This window comes from Hyperolius riggenbachi, chromosome 11, assembly GCF_040937935.1.
Source record: "Hyperolius riggenbachi isolate aHypRig1 chromosome 11, aHypRig1.pri, whole genome shotgun sequence".
Taxonomy (NCBI): Eukaryota; Metazoa; Chordata; class Amphibia; order Anura; family Hyperoliidae; genus Hyperolius; species Hyperolius riggenbachi.
In genome coordinates this window covers 193,642,022-193,659,999 of record NC_090656.1, presented here as the reverse complement: position 1 = coordinate 193,659,999, position 17,978 = coordinate 193,642,022, and the positions used below count along the sequence as shown (strand labels likewise).

Here is a 17,978-nt window from a genome sequence, read left to right as displayed (position 1 = left end):
TGTCAGTGCAGTGTCTGTGGAGCTTTGTACCTGCAAAATGGTTAGGCCACATTCATAGAGACCATTGTATTACTTGTGACAGCAGCAATGCAATTGATTGGGAAAGATGTGCCACACGTTCAGGGCTGAGTCGGTACAAAAATCCTCAGACTCCAACTCTGACTCCAACTCCTCAGTTTATGAAACCTCTGACTCCCACATCCAAATGGCTCCGACTCCTCGACTCCAGCTCCTTAGTCTAATACTTACCAGGGTAATGAATTTGGTACAAAAATCATCCGACCCCTCAGTTTATAAAGTACCCAAAATTGCTGACTCCAGTGTTCTCCCCAGGCTCTTTTAGGCGGGTGCTCCACCAGGCTAGTTTTGGTGACCACCCGGCTGTCATCGGCTCATCTTCTCCTCTGCTGTATGCAGAGAAGCGCCGGCCCTGCATTCTGTTATCACGCCCTACCCGGCTACTTTTTCATGCCACCCGGCTGGAAAAAATTTCTGGGGAGAACACTGGACTCAACTCGGACTCCAAACCCACAGCCCTGCACACGTTACCCACACATTGCATACAGTGAAGCATGCACTCAATGAACCCTAACCATTAATTATCAAGTTTTGCAGTGACACACTGCTTGCACTCCCTTGTAGCCCAACGCATGCGCTGTGCTGTTCTGCTGCACTGCAATGCACCACTGTAAACACGGCCACACTTCCCTTTGCCACTTTATTTCCTGGGGTCAAACACAAGGAATCCAATGCAGGAGATTTGGGCGCAGCCGTCGCCACTATAGACCATAATAGGAATTACGGCTATAGCGGCGCACAGTGAGTAACTTCGGCGCCATCAGAAGATGGAGCTGAAGTTACTTTAAAAACACTAATTCCCCATCATCCACATGGACCTGGCGGGGGGAATAGTAATTAACGCTGCAGGTAGGTGAGTATATAGTGAGTTTTGTTAATATGAGGTTTACATGTAGGATTGGTGCAGGGAGGATGGAGGTGAAGAGGGCTTTAAAGTAAATGTGAAGCAGCCCCCCAAAAAATAGTTTGCTACTCACCTATGGATAGGGAAGGCTCTGGATCCTATAGAGCCTACCTTGTCCTCTCTCCATCCCATAGTTCCAGCAACATGCATGGTAGAATAGGTATTTGGCCCTGTTCAGGCATCCTTTGGGTCTTTAGCCCTGTTCAGGCCTCATTTGGAAGTACTTATGAAAACGAGGGGCTCTGTAGTGCACACGCGCGAGTCTGAGATCGTGCATGCGCTAGAACGGATGCATCCTCCTTCGGAAGTACTCTTGGACGCTAATTGCTGAGGAGTTACAAAGGTGCGCAACTTGACCAGGGGATAGTGTTGGAATGAGGACATGGAGAGAGGAGAAGGAAGTGGTTGGAACAAGGGAAAGGAGCAGGAAGTGGTTGGAACAAGGGAAAGGAGAGAGGAGCAGGAAATGGTGGAACAAGGGCACAGAGAGAGGACCAGGAAGTGGTTGGAACAAGGGAAAGGAGAGAGGACCAGGAAGTGGTTGGAACAAGGGAAAGGAGAGAGGATCAGGAAGTGGTTGGAACAAGGGAAAGGAGAGAGGACCAGGAAATGGTGGAACAAGTTCACAGAGAGAGGACCAGGAAGTGGTGGAACGAGGAGGAGAAAGGCCGTATGAGCTTTTTTTTGGAGGGTTGCTTCATAATGACTTAAACTCTCTTAGAATCCCATGGTTGCATTCCTTGGAAAGGTTAATACATCAATCACAGTTATCTAACTTGGTCATGGACTTGGTTTAATGGACTACAGACACATATATAAAAACCATAAAAATAATTTATTGGAGCGGAATTAATACTTTTAAAACAAATGCAAATGATTTTTCTTTTTTTTAATCAACCATCAAATAATTGTCCCTCTCAAGACCATATAAAATATATCATCACAAACAAAAATCAAACACTTTATCACCTTTTTATGGTGATATCTGAAGATCTAAACCGGTTATAAACCTTTCTGGACCTCGTATATAAAGCAATCGTAACACAGTTAACATTTTTCCTATCAGAGACATTCTCTTTGTGATTTTGCTGAAGCAGACTGGAACATGTAAGAGAAAACCCTGATTAGTTGCTTGGAGAGAAATCTCATTGAGCACAAAATTCATGTAATTTCTACCATGACTAGAATTAGCAGGGACAGAACCTGAACTTTGCACAATTAGCCTCCTGCAAAGCCCTGTTTTGAAGTAGAGTTTGCACGATTCTAAAACTTTAAGCTTATGACTGGAGAGGAATAGAGACTATTCTACAGACACTTTATACACCCCGCAGTTTATGGATTGCAATAAAGCTGACAAAGTGAATCTTTTTTTTTTTGTAATACAAGTCCAAGGCAGTTAATCAAGAAATGGTCTGTGGTTTAGACATTAAAGACAATATTGAAATGATTGAATTGAACATTATTATTATTTATATAGCGCCGACATCTTCCACAGCGCTGTACAAAGTGTATTGTTTTGTCACTGTTCCTCAGAGGGGCTCACAATTTAATCCCTACTGACTGTAGTCGTATGTTTGCATCTTGTGTAGTGTATGTATCGTAGTCTAGGGCCAATTCAGGGGAAGCCAAGTAACTCATATGTATGTTTTGGGATGTGGGAGGAAACCGGAGTACCCAGAGGAAACCCACGCAGGCACAGGGAGATCTATATAACTGGTGTTATTAGAAATAATTTCTGGTGTTATTTCTAATAACACCAGTAGCTGTCTGTCACTCATAGGGGTTGGTGCACTGATGGATTTTCTTTGAGATATTTTCAATGTGGTATTTTACATAGAGGAGACTTTTCTAGCCCTTTAGGGCTGGAACCCCCAAGATCGGTTTTGTGAGCATTTCTAGAGCGATTCCCGTTTTGCCAAAACGCTCAGCTAATGTTAATGGATGGGGCAACTTCCACTGAAGCGATTGCGCTTCTTGAAATCGCAATTGCAGGACATGCAGCATTTTGGGAGCATTAGCCCTTCAATGTTAAGTATATCATCGCTGGCGTAATCGCTCATCAAAACCTGCACGGAGCGATTCTGCTAGCGTTTTAAAGTTACTGCACACTATAACAAAATTAAAATTAATTGAAAGGACCAATCAGACTTTAAAACGCTAATCGCTAAACAACTCCTAGCAAATTGATACACTTTTTAAAAACGCTCCCTAAAATGCTCATGAAATCACTTGCAAACTGTTCATACAAAATGCTAGCTATTGCGATTAGCGATTGCGTTTTGCAGTGGGTTCCAGGCCTTACAGGGGGCTGTCTAGATTTTAGCTTATTACCTTATTTTGTCTGCATTGTTTCAGATCGCGGTGTTACCTTACGTAAACCTACAGGTAAGAGAAGTATGAATATTTGACCCCACCCCCTTCATCTTTTTTCGAGTGGCTTTTTATCCTGACTTGCGCATGGATCTCTAACGGTATGTACTTTGGCTTATAGGTTTCTTAACAGATGCTTGTATACGATGTGCCTCTGAGGAAGCGGCTGCTGGCCACTAAACACGTGTCAGGCAGTCTATTGATGTGAAGTGAAAGTTCTATCTTTTGTACCTATATGCTTTGTCCGCGATTTGGAGAGACTGTAAAGAAAGAATAAACTACAAGAACTCTGGTTCAAAAAAAACCCCACTGTTCTGTCTGTTTGAAATTGTTTACATTTTTATATATCAGGGGTGAACCACACTACGATTTTTGTATCCGGTCTATGCCATTCACTAAGCATCACCACATTCGGTAATGCTGAAAACAGCTGATTTTACTGATCACTGTATCAAAGCAGAGGAAGATGACTTTTTAAGAGGTTTTTACTCTCTACTCTTACGGAAGAGCTCTCCCTGGTGGCTACAGCACATCTAAAGGGATGATGGGGATGCACTGGACAGGAAACACCCGACTCATACACACAGCTTCCTGCCTCACCACTGACCTGTTACATGGTTAGTAAGTGACACCAGCTGGGCTTAGAGAATTACGCATTATTTCGTTTACAACCAGGGGGAGCTCCTAGACCAGATTCCACAGAACCTGCCTGCTACTATAAACAGAATGTCAGGTAAAAGCACAGAAATCAGCCTGTGGCCTTAATTCAATTAATTTTTCACCCAGAAAATACTCTTTCATCCTATGTACCAAATCGCTTGTCAGCACTCAACAACTGAGAAGTACTAAAACGCGGATAAAAAGTAATAAACATATTTTGAGTATGTCCTTGTTTTCTGAAGGCTCAAACCACATTTTATTGATATGGGCCCATTTGCAATTCACTTTTTCTCCTGGGCTATCTCCTCAGAGATCATTTTTCATTTTCTGTACAAAATAACTGTTCAGCACTTTGCAATTGAAAAAAAAGTATCAAAAGTAAGTGAAAAAGTACTATAAAAATGGAGTATTTTCTTTCTTACTGGTGGTTTAAAATGCATTTTATTGACAAGGTGTGAGTATATCACCTATGGGAAAACGCAGGAGAAAAATTGAATTGCATATGTGAAAATATCTCCTGTGACAAAACTCAAGAGTAATCGTTAATTGAATAAGGCATGTGTCATCAACACTTGTAGAAATACTGTACAAACCTAAAAATCCTTTACTTTTAAAACCCACTGCCAGAAAAGCAGTCTGGATCCCCATCATGAGGCATTTACCATAATTCCTGCCCTGACAGGAAGTGGGAAGATCCTTCTAATAAGGATAGGGACAAGTCAAAGCTTTTTGTAGCATGCAATAGTGTTAGAACCCCATAAAGTTTGTGTGGCTGTCGCTCATTTCCTGTCCCCACTGCTACCAGGGCTTATACGGAGATCTATATACAGGAAGTGAGGAAATATCTCCTCTGAGGGGACACAGATGGCTGTATATCCATTCTAATCCCTTTACATACTTCCTAGAGGTAAAATATTTTCTTTCCCTGCAGCTGGGCCTTAATAGGTATTTTTGTGATAAACAGAAGGAAGATTTTATGCGATGATCTCCAGTGGCTTCTCTGCATAGAATAAGCCCCAGCGCTGGTCCCCCAAACTGCAGCGATGGAGTTTTTCTTTCCAGCCATCAATGATGTACTTGTAGTCCTCTTCAGAAAAATTCTGTAACAGGAAGACAGAGAAGTTGTAAGTGAGAGGCTCTCTGCAGAAATATGACAAAAAAAACATAAATGGGGAAGAATCACTAAGGCTGCATTCACAGTGACCACTGCGCTCCCTGTGACAGCAAAAACATGACTGATTGTGACAGACTGATCCACGCGTTGTGTACAGTGAAGCATACAGTCAAGCACAGTGCAACTTGGGGAAACTTTAGGGAAATGAAGGATCCCGCTGAATACTTATGAGGAACAGAGACAGGAACTGGACACTCAGAAGGGGTTAATCTAGCCCACCATGGGCTTCATTAAGTTTATTTACCCCATGTAAGGGGTACTTTAACTTCATACACTTTATATGTGCAGGTAGCGCATTTAGAGTTTAGCGCGCTTTGCGCAAATTACCGTATTTTGTCGGTGTATACGGCGCTCCAGTATATAAAACACCTAGGTTTAGAGGGCAAAACCCAGGGAAAATATGATATAAATTGTTCTCCCCCAATTATTGTGTCCTCCTAAGTCCCTCATGTGTCCCCTTCTGTCACCAGTGTGTCCCCTTCAGTCCCCCATGTGTCCCCACCTCCCCCTGTATCTCTGCTCCCCCACCCCCTCCCGTGTTTAAATAGCAGTAAACACGATGGAGGATGGCACTTCCAAAAATGTAAAGCTCTTTATTGAAACAATAAGAATGGCTAAGCAGTGTCACTAGCTTGGCTCAACTAATCCATGGTTCCTGCGGGGACCGCAGGCCTATTCTCTCCTGCACGGCTCCCCTAATGCCGGTTTCTGCTGATCACGTCATCAGCAGAAGCTGACACTAGGGGAGCAGTGCAGGAGAGAAGAAGAGGTCTGTGATCGCCATAGGAACCATGGATTAGATGAGCCAAGCTGCCGACACTGCTAATTATAAACAGTGGAGTGGGAGACATTTAGGAGGGAGTGGAGACACAGGGAGTGAGCCAGTAACAGGGGACAATATTGGCAGGCGTTCATAAGTTGGGGACTCCCTGTATTCGGCATATAAGAAACAGGCTTTTTCTCCCCATCTTATATGACGAAAAGTACAGTTGTGTTGCAGAGGTGGCACACCTTACCCAAGATGCGGGTGGTGTGACCTGTAGGTGCTGAGCCCAAGTATTCAACAGTAAGGCAAAAAGTCCAGGTCAGCACACCATTTCAGAATACCTTCCCGCCTCCAGCGCAGTATAGGCTTTCCGCCTCGGAGATGGGCGGAAATAGCCGATCGCTGTCGGGCCTTTCTACTGCGCAGGCGCAAATCTTCTGCGCAGTAGAGCGGACCCGACGGAGATAGTCTATTTTCGCCTATGTCCGTGCGCAGAGCCACAACAGCGCCCCCGCTGGAGCCAGAAAAGGTAAATAAATCAGCGCTTGTCGAGGGAGGATTCTAGGACACTTCGGGGGAGGCAGCGCTGGACTGCCTGCAGCTACAAGGGTGGGGGAAGCCTCATTGGGACCTGGAGGCTTCCCCCTCCCGAGGAGAGTCCCCCTAGGGGAATTTTTTTTTGTTACAGGTTCTCTTTGAAGCTACTATACCAGAAAAAATATTTGTAGCAGAACATTACTGAAATGGTTAAACAAAGCACTTTGTACTGCTATTCAGCTTCAAATCCGCATCCAGACTGGAGATAACCTTATCTTTGTTTACATTCCAATGTTGATACATTTGTGTATCAAATTAAAAAAAACACTCTGAGAAGCGGTCTCTGCTTTAGACACACACAGTTCAGAACAGCTCATTAGAATATTTTAATCCATCATAAAAATCAGTTGGAATAAAATGCAATGACAGCTTTCAGGGCAGGATAAACTACACTTTGGGAACTTGTAATTTGTAGACAGACAATATTACTTGTGCACAAAAGTGAATATGATAACTGTATTAGTAAAAAAGTGTAGGAAAACACATTTTTATTGAATGTTATGTCAGAGTTTCAGACCACTTTAAAGCAATTAGTGTAAATAATGTTATACATAGAACACCTAAGTTTCATGTATAACGCAAGCTATGGGAATTCCGTAATTTGCACAAAGCCTGCTACACTTTCCAAGCACTGCCTGCACACAAAGTTTACTGGGGTTCTGTGAATGTACCTCACTGTGGTTTCAGAGTTTTCAATCTGTTCAGTGTACCTGTATGAATTCCTGCTTGATTGCCTGGGTCCGAGCCAGCTCTTTATTTAGAACTTGCACAAACTGTTCTGTCCGATCCTGAGCCCGCACGTTCACAAAGCCAACTTTTTCTAGGAACTGCAGAAAGTATAAAGAGGTCAAAGGTCACATTTACTCCAACCACATTCACTCTGTAAACCAAACAGCAATCAGAAAGCACCAAGATCTCTTCACTTTCACACCTTCCGAACAACCGAAAAAAAAAAAAATGGTTAATAGACAAAAAGCTGCAGCTGTTGATTATCAGAGCATAAAAAAGTTGTGATAATTCTTAAATTACAGCAAAGTTAACATTATCCAGAACTTGGGCATCCCAAAGTCTCAACTAACTGGCATTCCTGAGGGGGATATTGGGGACAGAACATGGTCAGTTTGCAGGACAGAAACGACTTATCAATCCTCCTGGTGCCATCTTCTACACATCCTGCAGCTCTCAGTGGCTTTCTGGCGTCCATGCAATGCAGGCAGGTGACACCAGGAGCCATAAACAGAGGACACCGGAAATACACTGGGAGGTACCGGAGCGGTCCTCCTGTGCAAGCCTATGGAACAGAAGTACAGGTATCAGAGTCCTGGTAGAACCAGGGCCATCACTGCAATGCAAAAGACCAAAGGGTATCCTTCACAGCCACAGTGGGAATTTTCATTGGTTCCCAAGTGGTGGACCAATGAGAATTCTTCCTGTTGCTAGGTAGAATCCCATTTCTCTGACCAGGGGTGCTGCTAGCCCCAAAGATCAGTGGCATGTCCCCCGGATCTATCCTGGGGTGCCCCCAATGTCCCCCAGGCAGAGTAGCATAACCCAGAGAGGCACCACAGCACCCAGCATTCCCCATAGAAGCATCACAGTGCCCAACATGCCCCCATATAGGCACCACAGCTCCCAGCATTCCCCCATAGAGCTGTGGAGCCTCTATGGGGGCATGCTGGAAGCTGTGGTGCCTCAATGGTGGGAGCTGTGGTGCCTCTGTGGGCATATTGGGGGCTGTGATGCCATGCTGGATGCTTTGATGCCTTTATGGTGAAATGCAGGGAGCTGTGGTTCTGCTATGGGGGCATGCTGGGAGTTGCAGTGCCTCACTGGGAGGCCCATTAGAGGGGGTCCTTTAGAAGGTCAGGGAATGCTATGGGTGAGACTGCCAGACATCCTGGCATCAGGCCAGCCCACCCAGCAGCAAGCCAGACCAGCCAGCACAGAAGCCAGGTAACTGCCTACTTTTGTTTAAGTGACACGGTCTAATTATGTGATATGCTGCTTTTTATTAATGCAGAAGAGGGATTCATCCAACATTTTGATGGGCAGGCCTACTTTGACCGCTGTTAACTTCATGTAAATTTGACTCTTCCCACAACCACATTCCGGTACATGGCCAGACCCATTTTTCATCTGGAGTGCCCAAAAGTGCCCCGGATCCTTCTGTATCCTAGCAACACCCCTGGCTCTGACCAATGGTAGCTTGGCCCAGGCTCTGAGCCTATCAGCAGTTGTCCCGAAGCCCAGCAGCGGTATCAGAACACGTGGAGGACCCAAATGGTAACTGAAGACAGGTGAGAAGCGGCATGAGGACTTGAAAAGTGGCAATGATGGCGGCAGCAGAGTGCCAGATGCACCACAATAAGTAGTGTAAATGCGCTTGCTGGAGACTAAGACAGGGCACAGTGTATCCGTTCAAAATACGCTGTAACGCACCATTGTGCATCCATCCCAAGTGTGAACTTAGCTAGAATGTTGCACTAACCTGGAGGCTAGCGAGATGTCTGTACAGCCTTGGCCTGCGTTGCTGCCCAAGTGATAGTGTCTGGATCTGTGTGTACGAGGCAGATCACAACAAAAACATACTTGCCTAGAAAGAGGCCTCTGGATCTCCCAGAGGCTTCCCGTGTCCTACTCCAGACCAACGACCGTGGCTGGGACCCTCTGAAAGTTCTCAGCCACGCTCCTCATGCACAAGCATAGCCGTACTATGCCCACATCATTATGGCCACACATGCGCAGGAGACTTACTGCCCAGGCACGCTGTACTCATGCAGCTACAGTACGGCCATACTCGTACATGGCGAGAGCATAGCCACAATAATATATCCAACAAGATCTTGTCCGGGAGTCTACGTGCGGCAATGGTGGGTGTGAGGAAGACACTGGGAAGCCTCTGGAGGATCTACAGGCTGCCCTCTTCCTAGGTAAGTATACTACTTTGTTAGGATCTGCCTCGGGTACACGTTAACTGAAACTGAAGGACTATGCAGTATATCAGTTACTAACTGACTGATTTTCAGCCGGGGATTGACCAATCACTTGCTACATCAGGCTGCAATTACAGTAACCCCTAAATGGCTAGCTTTCAAGTTACTGCAGATACAATACCTTTCCATATTCCTCAGGTGTGTACAGAATATAGCCTCTCTGCTTCACATACTCCTCAAACACTGGAGACCAGGGCTGCTCTCCACAACAGTAGTCCGTGATCAGCAGCTTCCCTCCAGGCTTCAGCCAGGACTAATAGAAAACAAAAACAGGAAAACTAGTAAGAAGAAAAGACACTGACTCAAGATGAAAAGTTTACTATAGATTGCATGCAGTGTATAAAGATTTATGTGTAGATGAATTGTAGTTACATACAAACTTTATTGAAGGAAAGGTGAAAAGTGGGTCTGTCTTTATAAAAAAAGGTTGCCATTGTCCTTATTCCATGGAATACTATCCTATTCTATGAGCTTCAACTGTGTTTTGTGATTTATGTACATCACCCTGACAAAGCCCCTCATTGTAGGGCGAAACATGTTCCGTTTTGTTTATAATTGGATAGCACTGCACTTTAATCAGAAAGTTTTATTTAGGGAGGCAGGGATTACAATCAAATGTTTAAACCAGACTGACAGGGGGGGAGGTACTAATGTGATTTGGAGTATCAGCATATGACTATATTTTGAACAAATTCTAGTGAAGATAGAGTGGTTTATCAAAACCACTTTCTCACCTCCTGCACAGAACCTCAAGAAAAGGTTTGGAATCTACCCCTAATGCCAGGGGAACAGTACTTATATTTGTTAGTTTTGTGATTTGTGCCCTGATTTTAATGGAACAATTAAATGAAAGTATTAATTTGCCATGCAGAGCTTTTCACCAGGTTCCCGTTATTACTTTAATCACTGGGTAGGACAAGTGGCAGTAGGTGACTTAAAGAGAAACAGTAACCAAGAATTGAACTACCATCCCAATCAGTAGCTGATACTCCCTTTTACATGAGAAATCTATTCCTTTTCATAAACTGATGATCACGGCGAATCATCTGTATGGCTGATATTGTGGTGAAACCCCTCCCACAGGAAACTGAGGATCATAGTCCTGGCAGTTTCCTGTCTGTGAACCTCATTGCATTGTGGGAAATAGCGGTTTACAGCTGTTTCCAACTGCCAAAAAAGCAAGCAGCAGCTACTTCCAGTGACATCACCTGCCAGCAGTAAAAAGGTCACCATGTGATAAATGTCAGAATGTAAATCAGGGAGAGAAAAGATTTTACAATGGGAAAACGCTGAGTAAATCATTTATACATAATTAATGTAAAAATGAAGCACTTTTTTAATTGCATTATTTTCCCTGGAGTGCCTTTTTAAGCCTGGTACACACTTTCAATTAGGATTAGCCGATCACTGACCAATTTTACCACTTTCATGTAGTATGAGGGCCAACAGATACTGAATACTACGAGCAGATTCAGTAGGTAAACCCTCATACTACATGGAGGTGGTAAAATTGTTAATCGATTGGCCAATAATAACTGAAAGTGTGTACCAGGCTTAAGAAAACTTGTGTGCAATTTGTAGAGGGCAGATCAGCTGCCATCTCCACCCCCACCAGGTTATTATCAGCAGTCATATTATGGCTATTAGGTGATCCATCTCCATCTGGGACGTCATAAGTGATGAAGAAAACCTGTACTGCAGACAGTAGACTTAGCAACGGCCATTCAGGAAATGCTTTTGAAAACTGGAAACCCTGGGAGAATCCCCCCATGAGGAGATGGAGTAGTCCAAAACATGTTAGTTCTGCCAGATTTTAACTGCTTATTATTTTCGCTATAGAGGTCCTGTAAGCTCACTGTGCCTGATCTAAGTTTTCTCTTAGGAGATAATTTTCATCTTTTGTTTCACCTGTCAGCGCTCCTCCCTTTTTCACCAATAACTTAATGACTACTAATCACAGCATAATGATCTATATCTTTTTTTTTCTCCACCAATTAGGCTTTCTTTGGGAGTTACAGTATGCCAAGAATTATTTTATCCTAAATGCATTTTAACATGAATAATAAGAAAAAAAAAATGAAAAAAAAAGGGCATTATTTTTCAGTTTTTGGCCATTATAGTGTTAAAATAAAACATACTGTGGATAAAAGCCACACATTTTATTTGCCCGTTTGTCCCGCTTAAAAGATTCTCCAAGTACAATGTATGGCGGCAATATTTTAGGTGCATTTTTTTCAGTTTTGCATCCATCACTAATTACAAGCCCATAAATTAAAAATAAATAATATACCGCCTTGACATAAATTTTAAAAAAAGTTCAGTCCCTAAGGTAACTATATATTATATATATATATATATATATATATATATATATATATATATATATATATATATTTATTTTTTTATGTTCATTCCCCCCCCCCCCCCTTTTATAAATAAAAAAAAAAGGTTTGGGTACTATGGGAGGGTGTGGGAGGGAAATAGTTAAAATTAACAGTCAGTGTAGGGATTTTTATTAAGCAAAAATGAAATTTGGTGCAATATACTATTTGGCCACAAGATGTCCTCAGTCATATCCGATTCACGTAAGTAATCACATGAATCAGAAGTAATGCGTAGCAGTGTAACAACATGAAGATACAATGAATGCTGGCGTCTCGTAGACGCCGGTATTAATTGAATCAGGGAGGTCCCATTCATTAACTCCCCCTCTAAACAGCAGTGCGCGGGCAGGCGAACGGGAGCGAGCAGTGGCTGCATGCCGCTGCAGACTTGTATTCACGGCCCTGGTGCATCCTGTCAATTTTGCAGGGCCGTGAATATACTGCACGGCATGCAGCAAAGTAGTTAAAATAATTTTTCAGCAATCTACAAAATAAAGAGTACAAAAAGAAGGTGAAAAAGTACTGTCAAAATTGTTCTGGATATTTTCTTGCTTGCGGCTTAAAGGGCAATTTATCGATAATATGTGAACTATTACCTAGGAGAAAAAAAACTTAGTAGTAAATAGGATGGGATGTGTTTTCAGTAGCAAAATTATGTTTTTAGATATCTTGCAAAGCAAATTATAATTAAGGAAGAAACTAATGAAAGAATCATTTCTATAAGGGATATAACTGGATAAGGACTTTTTGCACTTTGAGGTTTTCCATTAGTATTACGCTATTGCTTAGTATAGTAGTAGTTAGTCTTCTTGACTTACAAAGAATCTCCTGAAGAGGGCACCCTTGTCATTAATGTGTAGAATGGTATCCCGACTGTACACCACATCAAATGTGCCATCTGGGAAGGTCCGTCGTGTGGCATCTCCAATTTCAAATTGTACCTTTTTTTAAAAAGACAACAAAAAATTAACTTTAACCAAACAAAAACCTAGAAACTTCTGTAAAACCTCACACACACATGTCACCTGGCAAGGATCTGGACCCAAATGCAGGGCTGATGCTGTACAGAAGCATCGCTAGCCTACAGGCTAGCGATGTGCTCTGATGCTATGCAAAGGAGGAGAAGGCAGAGGCCGAATGGGGCAGCGCAAGTGTGAAAACTTTGGTCTTGGCTAGAGCTCACTCAGGTGAGCGGGGACGGCTGTGCTGTACACAGGCTGGATGGTCAGCAGACAAGGCGGTCATTATCTGCCGGATTTGTGAAGTTTCATCTGTGTGTAAACAGCTTCACTGTAGACGATTTATACACTGCCACGAAATGTGAAGCTCCTCACCATGGGGCACATTCACCAAACATTGCTAAAATTAACCTACGCACACAGCAAGGCTGCACAAGGGATCGGTACCTTAAGCTAACAGAGACAGTGGGAGCCCAGATGGCACAGTAAATTAGGATAAAGTACAGTAGGTGCAGGATGAACAAAGAATGGTGCGCACAAAATAGGGTTGCTCTATAGGGCAACCAACCAGTAAGGGCCATTTTCCACTACCCTGTGTTTCACGATCTGCTTCCGATCACAAAAACGCAGGGTACAGTTAAAACTAAAGGAAACAGCAGTGGCCATTTCCATTAGTGTGATCCAATTGCGTTACGCTTTTGTCCCGAGTGCAATCGTCATCCTGCCGCATTTTGGATGCGATTAAACTCTTAATATTTGAGTATAGTAGCTCAAGCGCATTAGTGGAAATTAGTCTGAAACACGATCGCATCACAGCGCGTTTCACACTGCAAAAGAGCCCTAATGCTTAATGCCGGTTTAGAAAAACCATCTCCACTCAGCTACAGGGGTCTCACTGTACACATCAGTCAGTATTTTGAAAATAGGGAATCAACCCACCAACTTCGCAGAGTTGTCGAATATCCGGCCTTTAAAAGGAGGGTAAGAGATACAATGGAGGATAGAGACACCCAGGAACAATAAAATACATTAAAATAAATAAAAAAAAACACAATTAGGAGGTGGCTTTCCTCAAGAGGACACAGCATTTATTTAAAAAAAAAAAAAAAAACTTAATTTGCTATGCGTTTCGTGACCATTTAAAATTCACTTCCTCAGGCAAAGACAAATATTAGCGAAGCATTGAGTGCCATTTGTGCAACATCCACACAGCGTGCAGAAGCAATGGCAAACTTTTCGCATGTGACCTTTACCGATGTTTAATCTGCCTCCATGGCCAATTCAAATGCTCACCAGAGGAAGCTTCTCGTCTATGGCTCTCTCCATGGCTATTTCTACCATGTTAGACGACAGGTCCATACCAAGGACTTCCACCCCAAACGTCTTCATAGGGAGGAAAGGAGAAGAGTTACGCACGTCATCAAAACTGAAACATTTCACATCTATTCAAAGTACAAATCATTACGGCCCCTTTTACACCAGGCTGGTTTCATTGTGTTGCCCTTTCTGTAAGCAGGCTTACACAACAGTAAGGAAAGTCTGTGGGGCTTGGTACACTTGGGGCCTGTTTCCATTAGCTGCAGTGCGATATGGCTATATAGCATAGCGCACCGTGTTCCCGATCGTCCGTTGACCCTTGGCAAAGTAAACACATTAACGTTGGACTTCTGCGGCGGCACAGCAGAATGCATGGAGGCCAATTGGCAATGCAAAAATTGAAAAATTTGTTGGCGGCGGTGCAACGCGCATGTTCGGAATGCTGCAAATACGACGGGGAACCCGGGAATCCCAGTGACTGTTCCTGTTGGACAGGACGTACATCACTGGGCAAGGGGCGGCGAAGGACGTTGGGCGCTATAAAAATGACCCAGTCGGCGCACTCTGCTGCAGGGTCATATGAAGGGTGATTTGTACGTTGCAGTGTGATGGAGAGGAGCATTGCACTGCAAATTCACTAGCCAGGTGTGAAACCAGCCTAAAGGGTATCTGAAGCTACATGTGACACGGATTTATTCACTACACCCTGGTAAACAACTGCACTTTACCCAAACTGTGCAATGATTTACGTTGTTTCCATAACTTCTGTCATGAATGCAGCTTCTGTATTCCTCTCACATTAGGTTCTCTAAAATAAAAATAATCTTAAAAATACTCACTCGCTGCATACCAAACACAAAGATGCATTTCCCAGTTCAGCAGACCGCTTCAATGCCCACGCTGGGCGGTACACAGTAGTGATGCTTTATCATGCTGCAATAAGGGCACACTTACATTCACAACAAAGACCTACCTTGGCCATATAGAAGTCTCCTCCACCGATGCCACAGCCAACATCAATGACTCGCTGACCAGGGTGCAGGTTTAGCATAGAGATAAACTCCTAGGAGAAAGTGACAAAAACAAAGTCATGGAGGAAATTACACTGACTGAAGGAGCTCTGCTCATACACATTCAGATCTCTACTGAAGACCCAGTGTAGAGTTGCCGGCCTCACACAGAACAGATCTGAGAAGGATCTGATAAACCATCAATTATCTGTGCAGCTGTTACAAAAGCAACTGTTGGCAAAATAGTGCAAATGATATTTTCAAACTAGAATATTTTACAATGATATTGAGCATTTCTTATCTGGGAAGGGGGAAAAGCAAGTAAGCACAATCAACAGAAAATGGAGCTTAATGGACCACAAAAATGTGGTCCATAATGTGAGGCAAACATCAGGAGAATATAATTAATTAGCATTTATATAGCGCTGACATCTTCTGCAGCGCTCTACACAGTATAGGTCTTGTTACTAGCTGTCCCTTACAATCTAAGCTCTACAAAAACCATATGTCCATCGTAGTCTAGGGTCATTTTGGTTTCTTAGGTGGAAGGCAATTAACTTATTTGTATGTTTTTTGGGACATGGGAGGAAACCGTAACGCCCAGAGGAAACCCATGCAGACATGGGGAGAACAAATAAACCCTGTGCAGATAGTACGCCTGCTGGGACATGGACCCGGGGATCCAGCGCTGCAAGGCAAGAATGCTATCCACTAAACCACTGTGCTGCCTGGGAGGGGGAGTCACAGGGGTGAGACAGAGGGATAAAGGAGGCACAAGGTACAAGGGGGACAGAAGGAGACAAGGGAATGGATGGAAGGAGACACAGGGCACAGGGGGATGCCACTTTGGGGTACAGAAGTACAGGAGACGGTACACACTTGTCACATGACCCCTGACTTACGGATCCCAAGGCTGTGGATGTCACCAAGTGGAAGCGTGGAGAGGGGTGTGAACATTGGCGATTCCTCATGATTTGTAGTTCTGTCCCTGCACAAACCATTCCATCTACCCTCCCAAAGTTACCTTAGTGGTTTCCAGTCCTCCAGTGCTCACAAAGCCCTCCCCAAATATCTTCTCATATCTCAGGATGCCTCGGCGAGAATACTGCTGGTTATCCAGGAACTGCTGAAACGTCACGTAACCCTGGTGACCATCTGGTGCCCGAGCGACCTTCTCCATCAGCCAGCAGACCTGGTTCTGATTCTTCTTTATCTGGAAACACAAGAAAATACAGAACATGAACATAACATAAATTAGGAGAATTAAACCAGGAAGTGACAATATTCGATCTACAACAAATAAATAGTTTTTACTTAGAAACTTGTAATGGAAAATGTACCCACATTAGCGTATGATAGGGGCCTGTCAGAGAACAAAGTTTAGTCTGCTGAACTTCTACGTGCCGTACAGCACAGTGGAAATAATTTACAAAAACTGATGTAAAGTAAATAAGAGGTGTTGTCAGCATCAGCCAATCGGATATCACCTGCTATGTACTGTAGTATGGCCTTCTAGAATCATCACTGCAAAATATGTAGAGAGGCCTCCTACTTGTACTGATGACGCACCAAACAAAAGTGAATGGTAATGCTACAAATCAGCATTACTGCTGTAAAAGGAACTGGACAGATAGTTAAAAATGAGTTCCTAAAAACAACCCTTACACAAATTATTTGCCCGTCAAATATCCCTGTCTGCCAGCTCTCCACTCCCCAAGGTCCCTTCTCATTTCCGCTCCACTGAGCCCCCCCTTATCTCGCCTCCTCCAAGCCCCCCACCCCCCCCATCTCCCCTCCTCCGAGGCCCCCCAACTCCGCACCTCCAACCCCCCCCCCCCCCCCCATCCGAGGGCCCGCATCTCTACTCTTCTGAGGCCCCCCGTTTACGCTCCTCCACACCCACCTTCATCTCCGTTCCTCTGGGGCCCCACCTCTGCTCCTCAGAGATACCCCTCATCTCCGATCTACCGAGGCCCCTCACCTCTGCTCCTGAGACCCCTCATCTCTGACAACCCCCCCCCCCCTCCTCTGGATGTAGGCATGTTCCCGTGGTGGTTATTTGGGATAGGTAATCTAAAATAAATTTTCCCACTGACTGGCTAATTTTTCCTTTTGGACACAGTAATTATTTTTTGGGAACCACCCTTGCGCCACTTTAGCCGTTAATATTACGGTCTATGCCAGTGCCCAAATCAGGCACTGTAAGGACCTGACTTGCTCCTGTGGCCCCCCCCCCCCTCTACTTCTGAGGTGAGGCCCCCCTCATCCCCCCATCTCTGCTCCTCTGAGGCCCCCCTCACCTCCCCCCCCCCCAAAGCCTTCTTTTCATTGAGCCACTGCACTGCAGTCTTCTCCATTTGACTACACTATGGTCATGTGACAGTCATATGACCATAGTGCCATTGGATGGTGAAGGAGATGACAGAAGAATGAAGAAGTGTCTTTAAGCAGTGAAAGAGAGAAGTATAACGTTTGCCCCAACATTTTCCAAAGTGCACTCCACATGTTTAGACTTTTTTTTTTTTTTACAATAGGTGTAAATAATAACAACCATTCCACATGGCTTAGCACCACAACTACCATTGGCCAGAATTTGATTAATTAAGGCAATGGTTACTCAGAGGCCCAATTGGTGGCCAGTACCTAATGTGTTCAATACCTAATTTAGAACATCAAAGTCTAATACTGGGCACAGACGAGTCGACCCGGCGGCTCGATAAGCCGCCGGATCGACTCCCGCCGCGTCCCTGCGGGCGGCCGGATCGA

The 17,978-nt window shown here is 44.1% G+C and overlaps 1 protein-coding gene across 2 annotated transcripts in view; it reads right to left on the bottom strand.

Annotated features, from left to right (window-relative positions):
• Positions 1–1,798: 1,798 nt before the first annotated feature.
• The window catches only part of LOC137538708 (uncharacterized), a 39,214-nt gene continuing 23,034 nt past the window's right edge, over positions 1,799–17,978 (bottom strand). For both annotated transcript variants that reach the window (XM_068261004.1, XM_068261005.1), the window contains 7 exons: positions 16,237–16,425; positions 15,176–15,265; positions 14,179–14,268; positions 12,745–12,867; positions 9,664–9,795; positions 7,260–7,376; positions 1,799–5,112 (listed from right to left, as the gene is read on the bottom strand). In XM_068261004.1, coding sequence (XP_068117105.1) covers positions 4,987–5,112; positions 7,260–7,376; positions 9,664–9,795; positions 12,745–12,867; positions 14,179–14,268; positions 15,176–15,265; positions 16,237–16,425 — 867 coding nt within the window. In that variant the 3' untranslated portion in view covers positions 1,799–4,986. The remainder of the gene's footprint in view (positions 5,113–7,259; positions 7,377–9,663; positions 9,796–12,744; positions 12,868–14,178; positions 14,269–15,175; positions 15,266–16,236; positions 16,426–17,978) is intronic.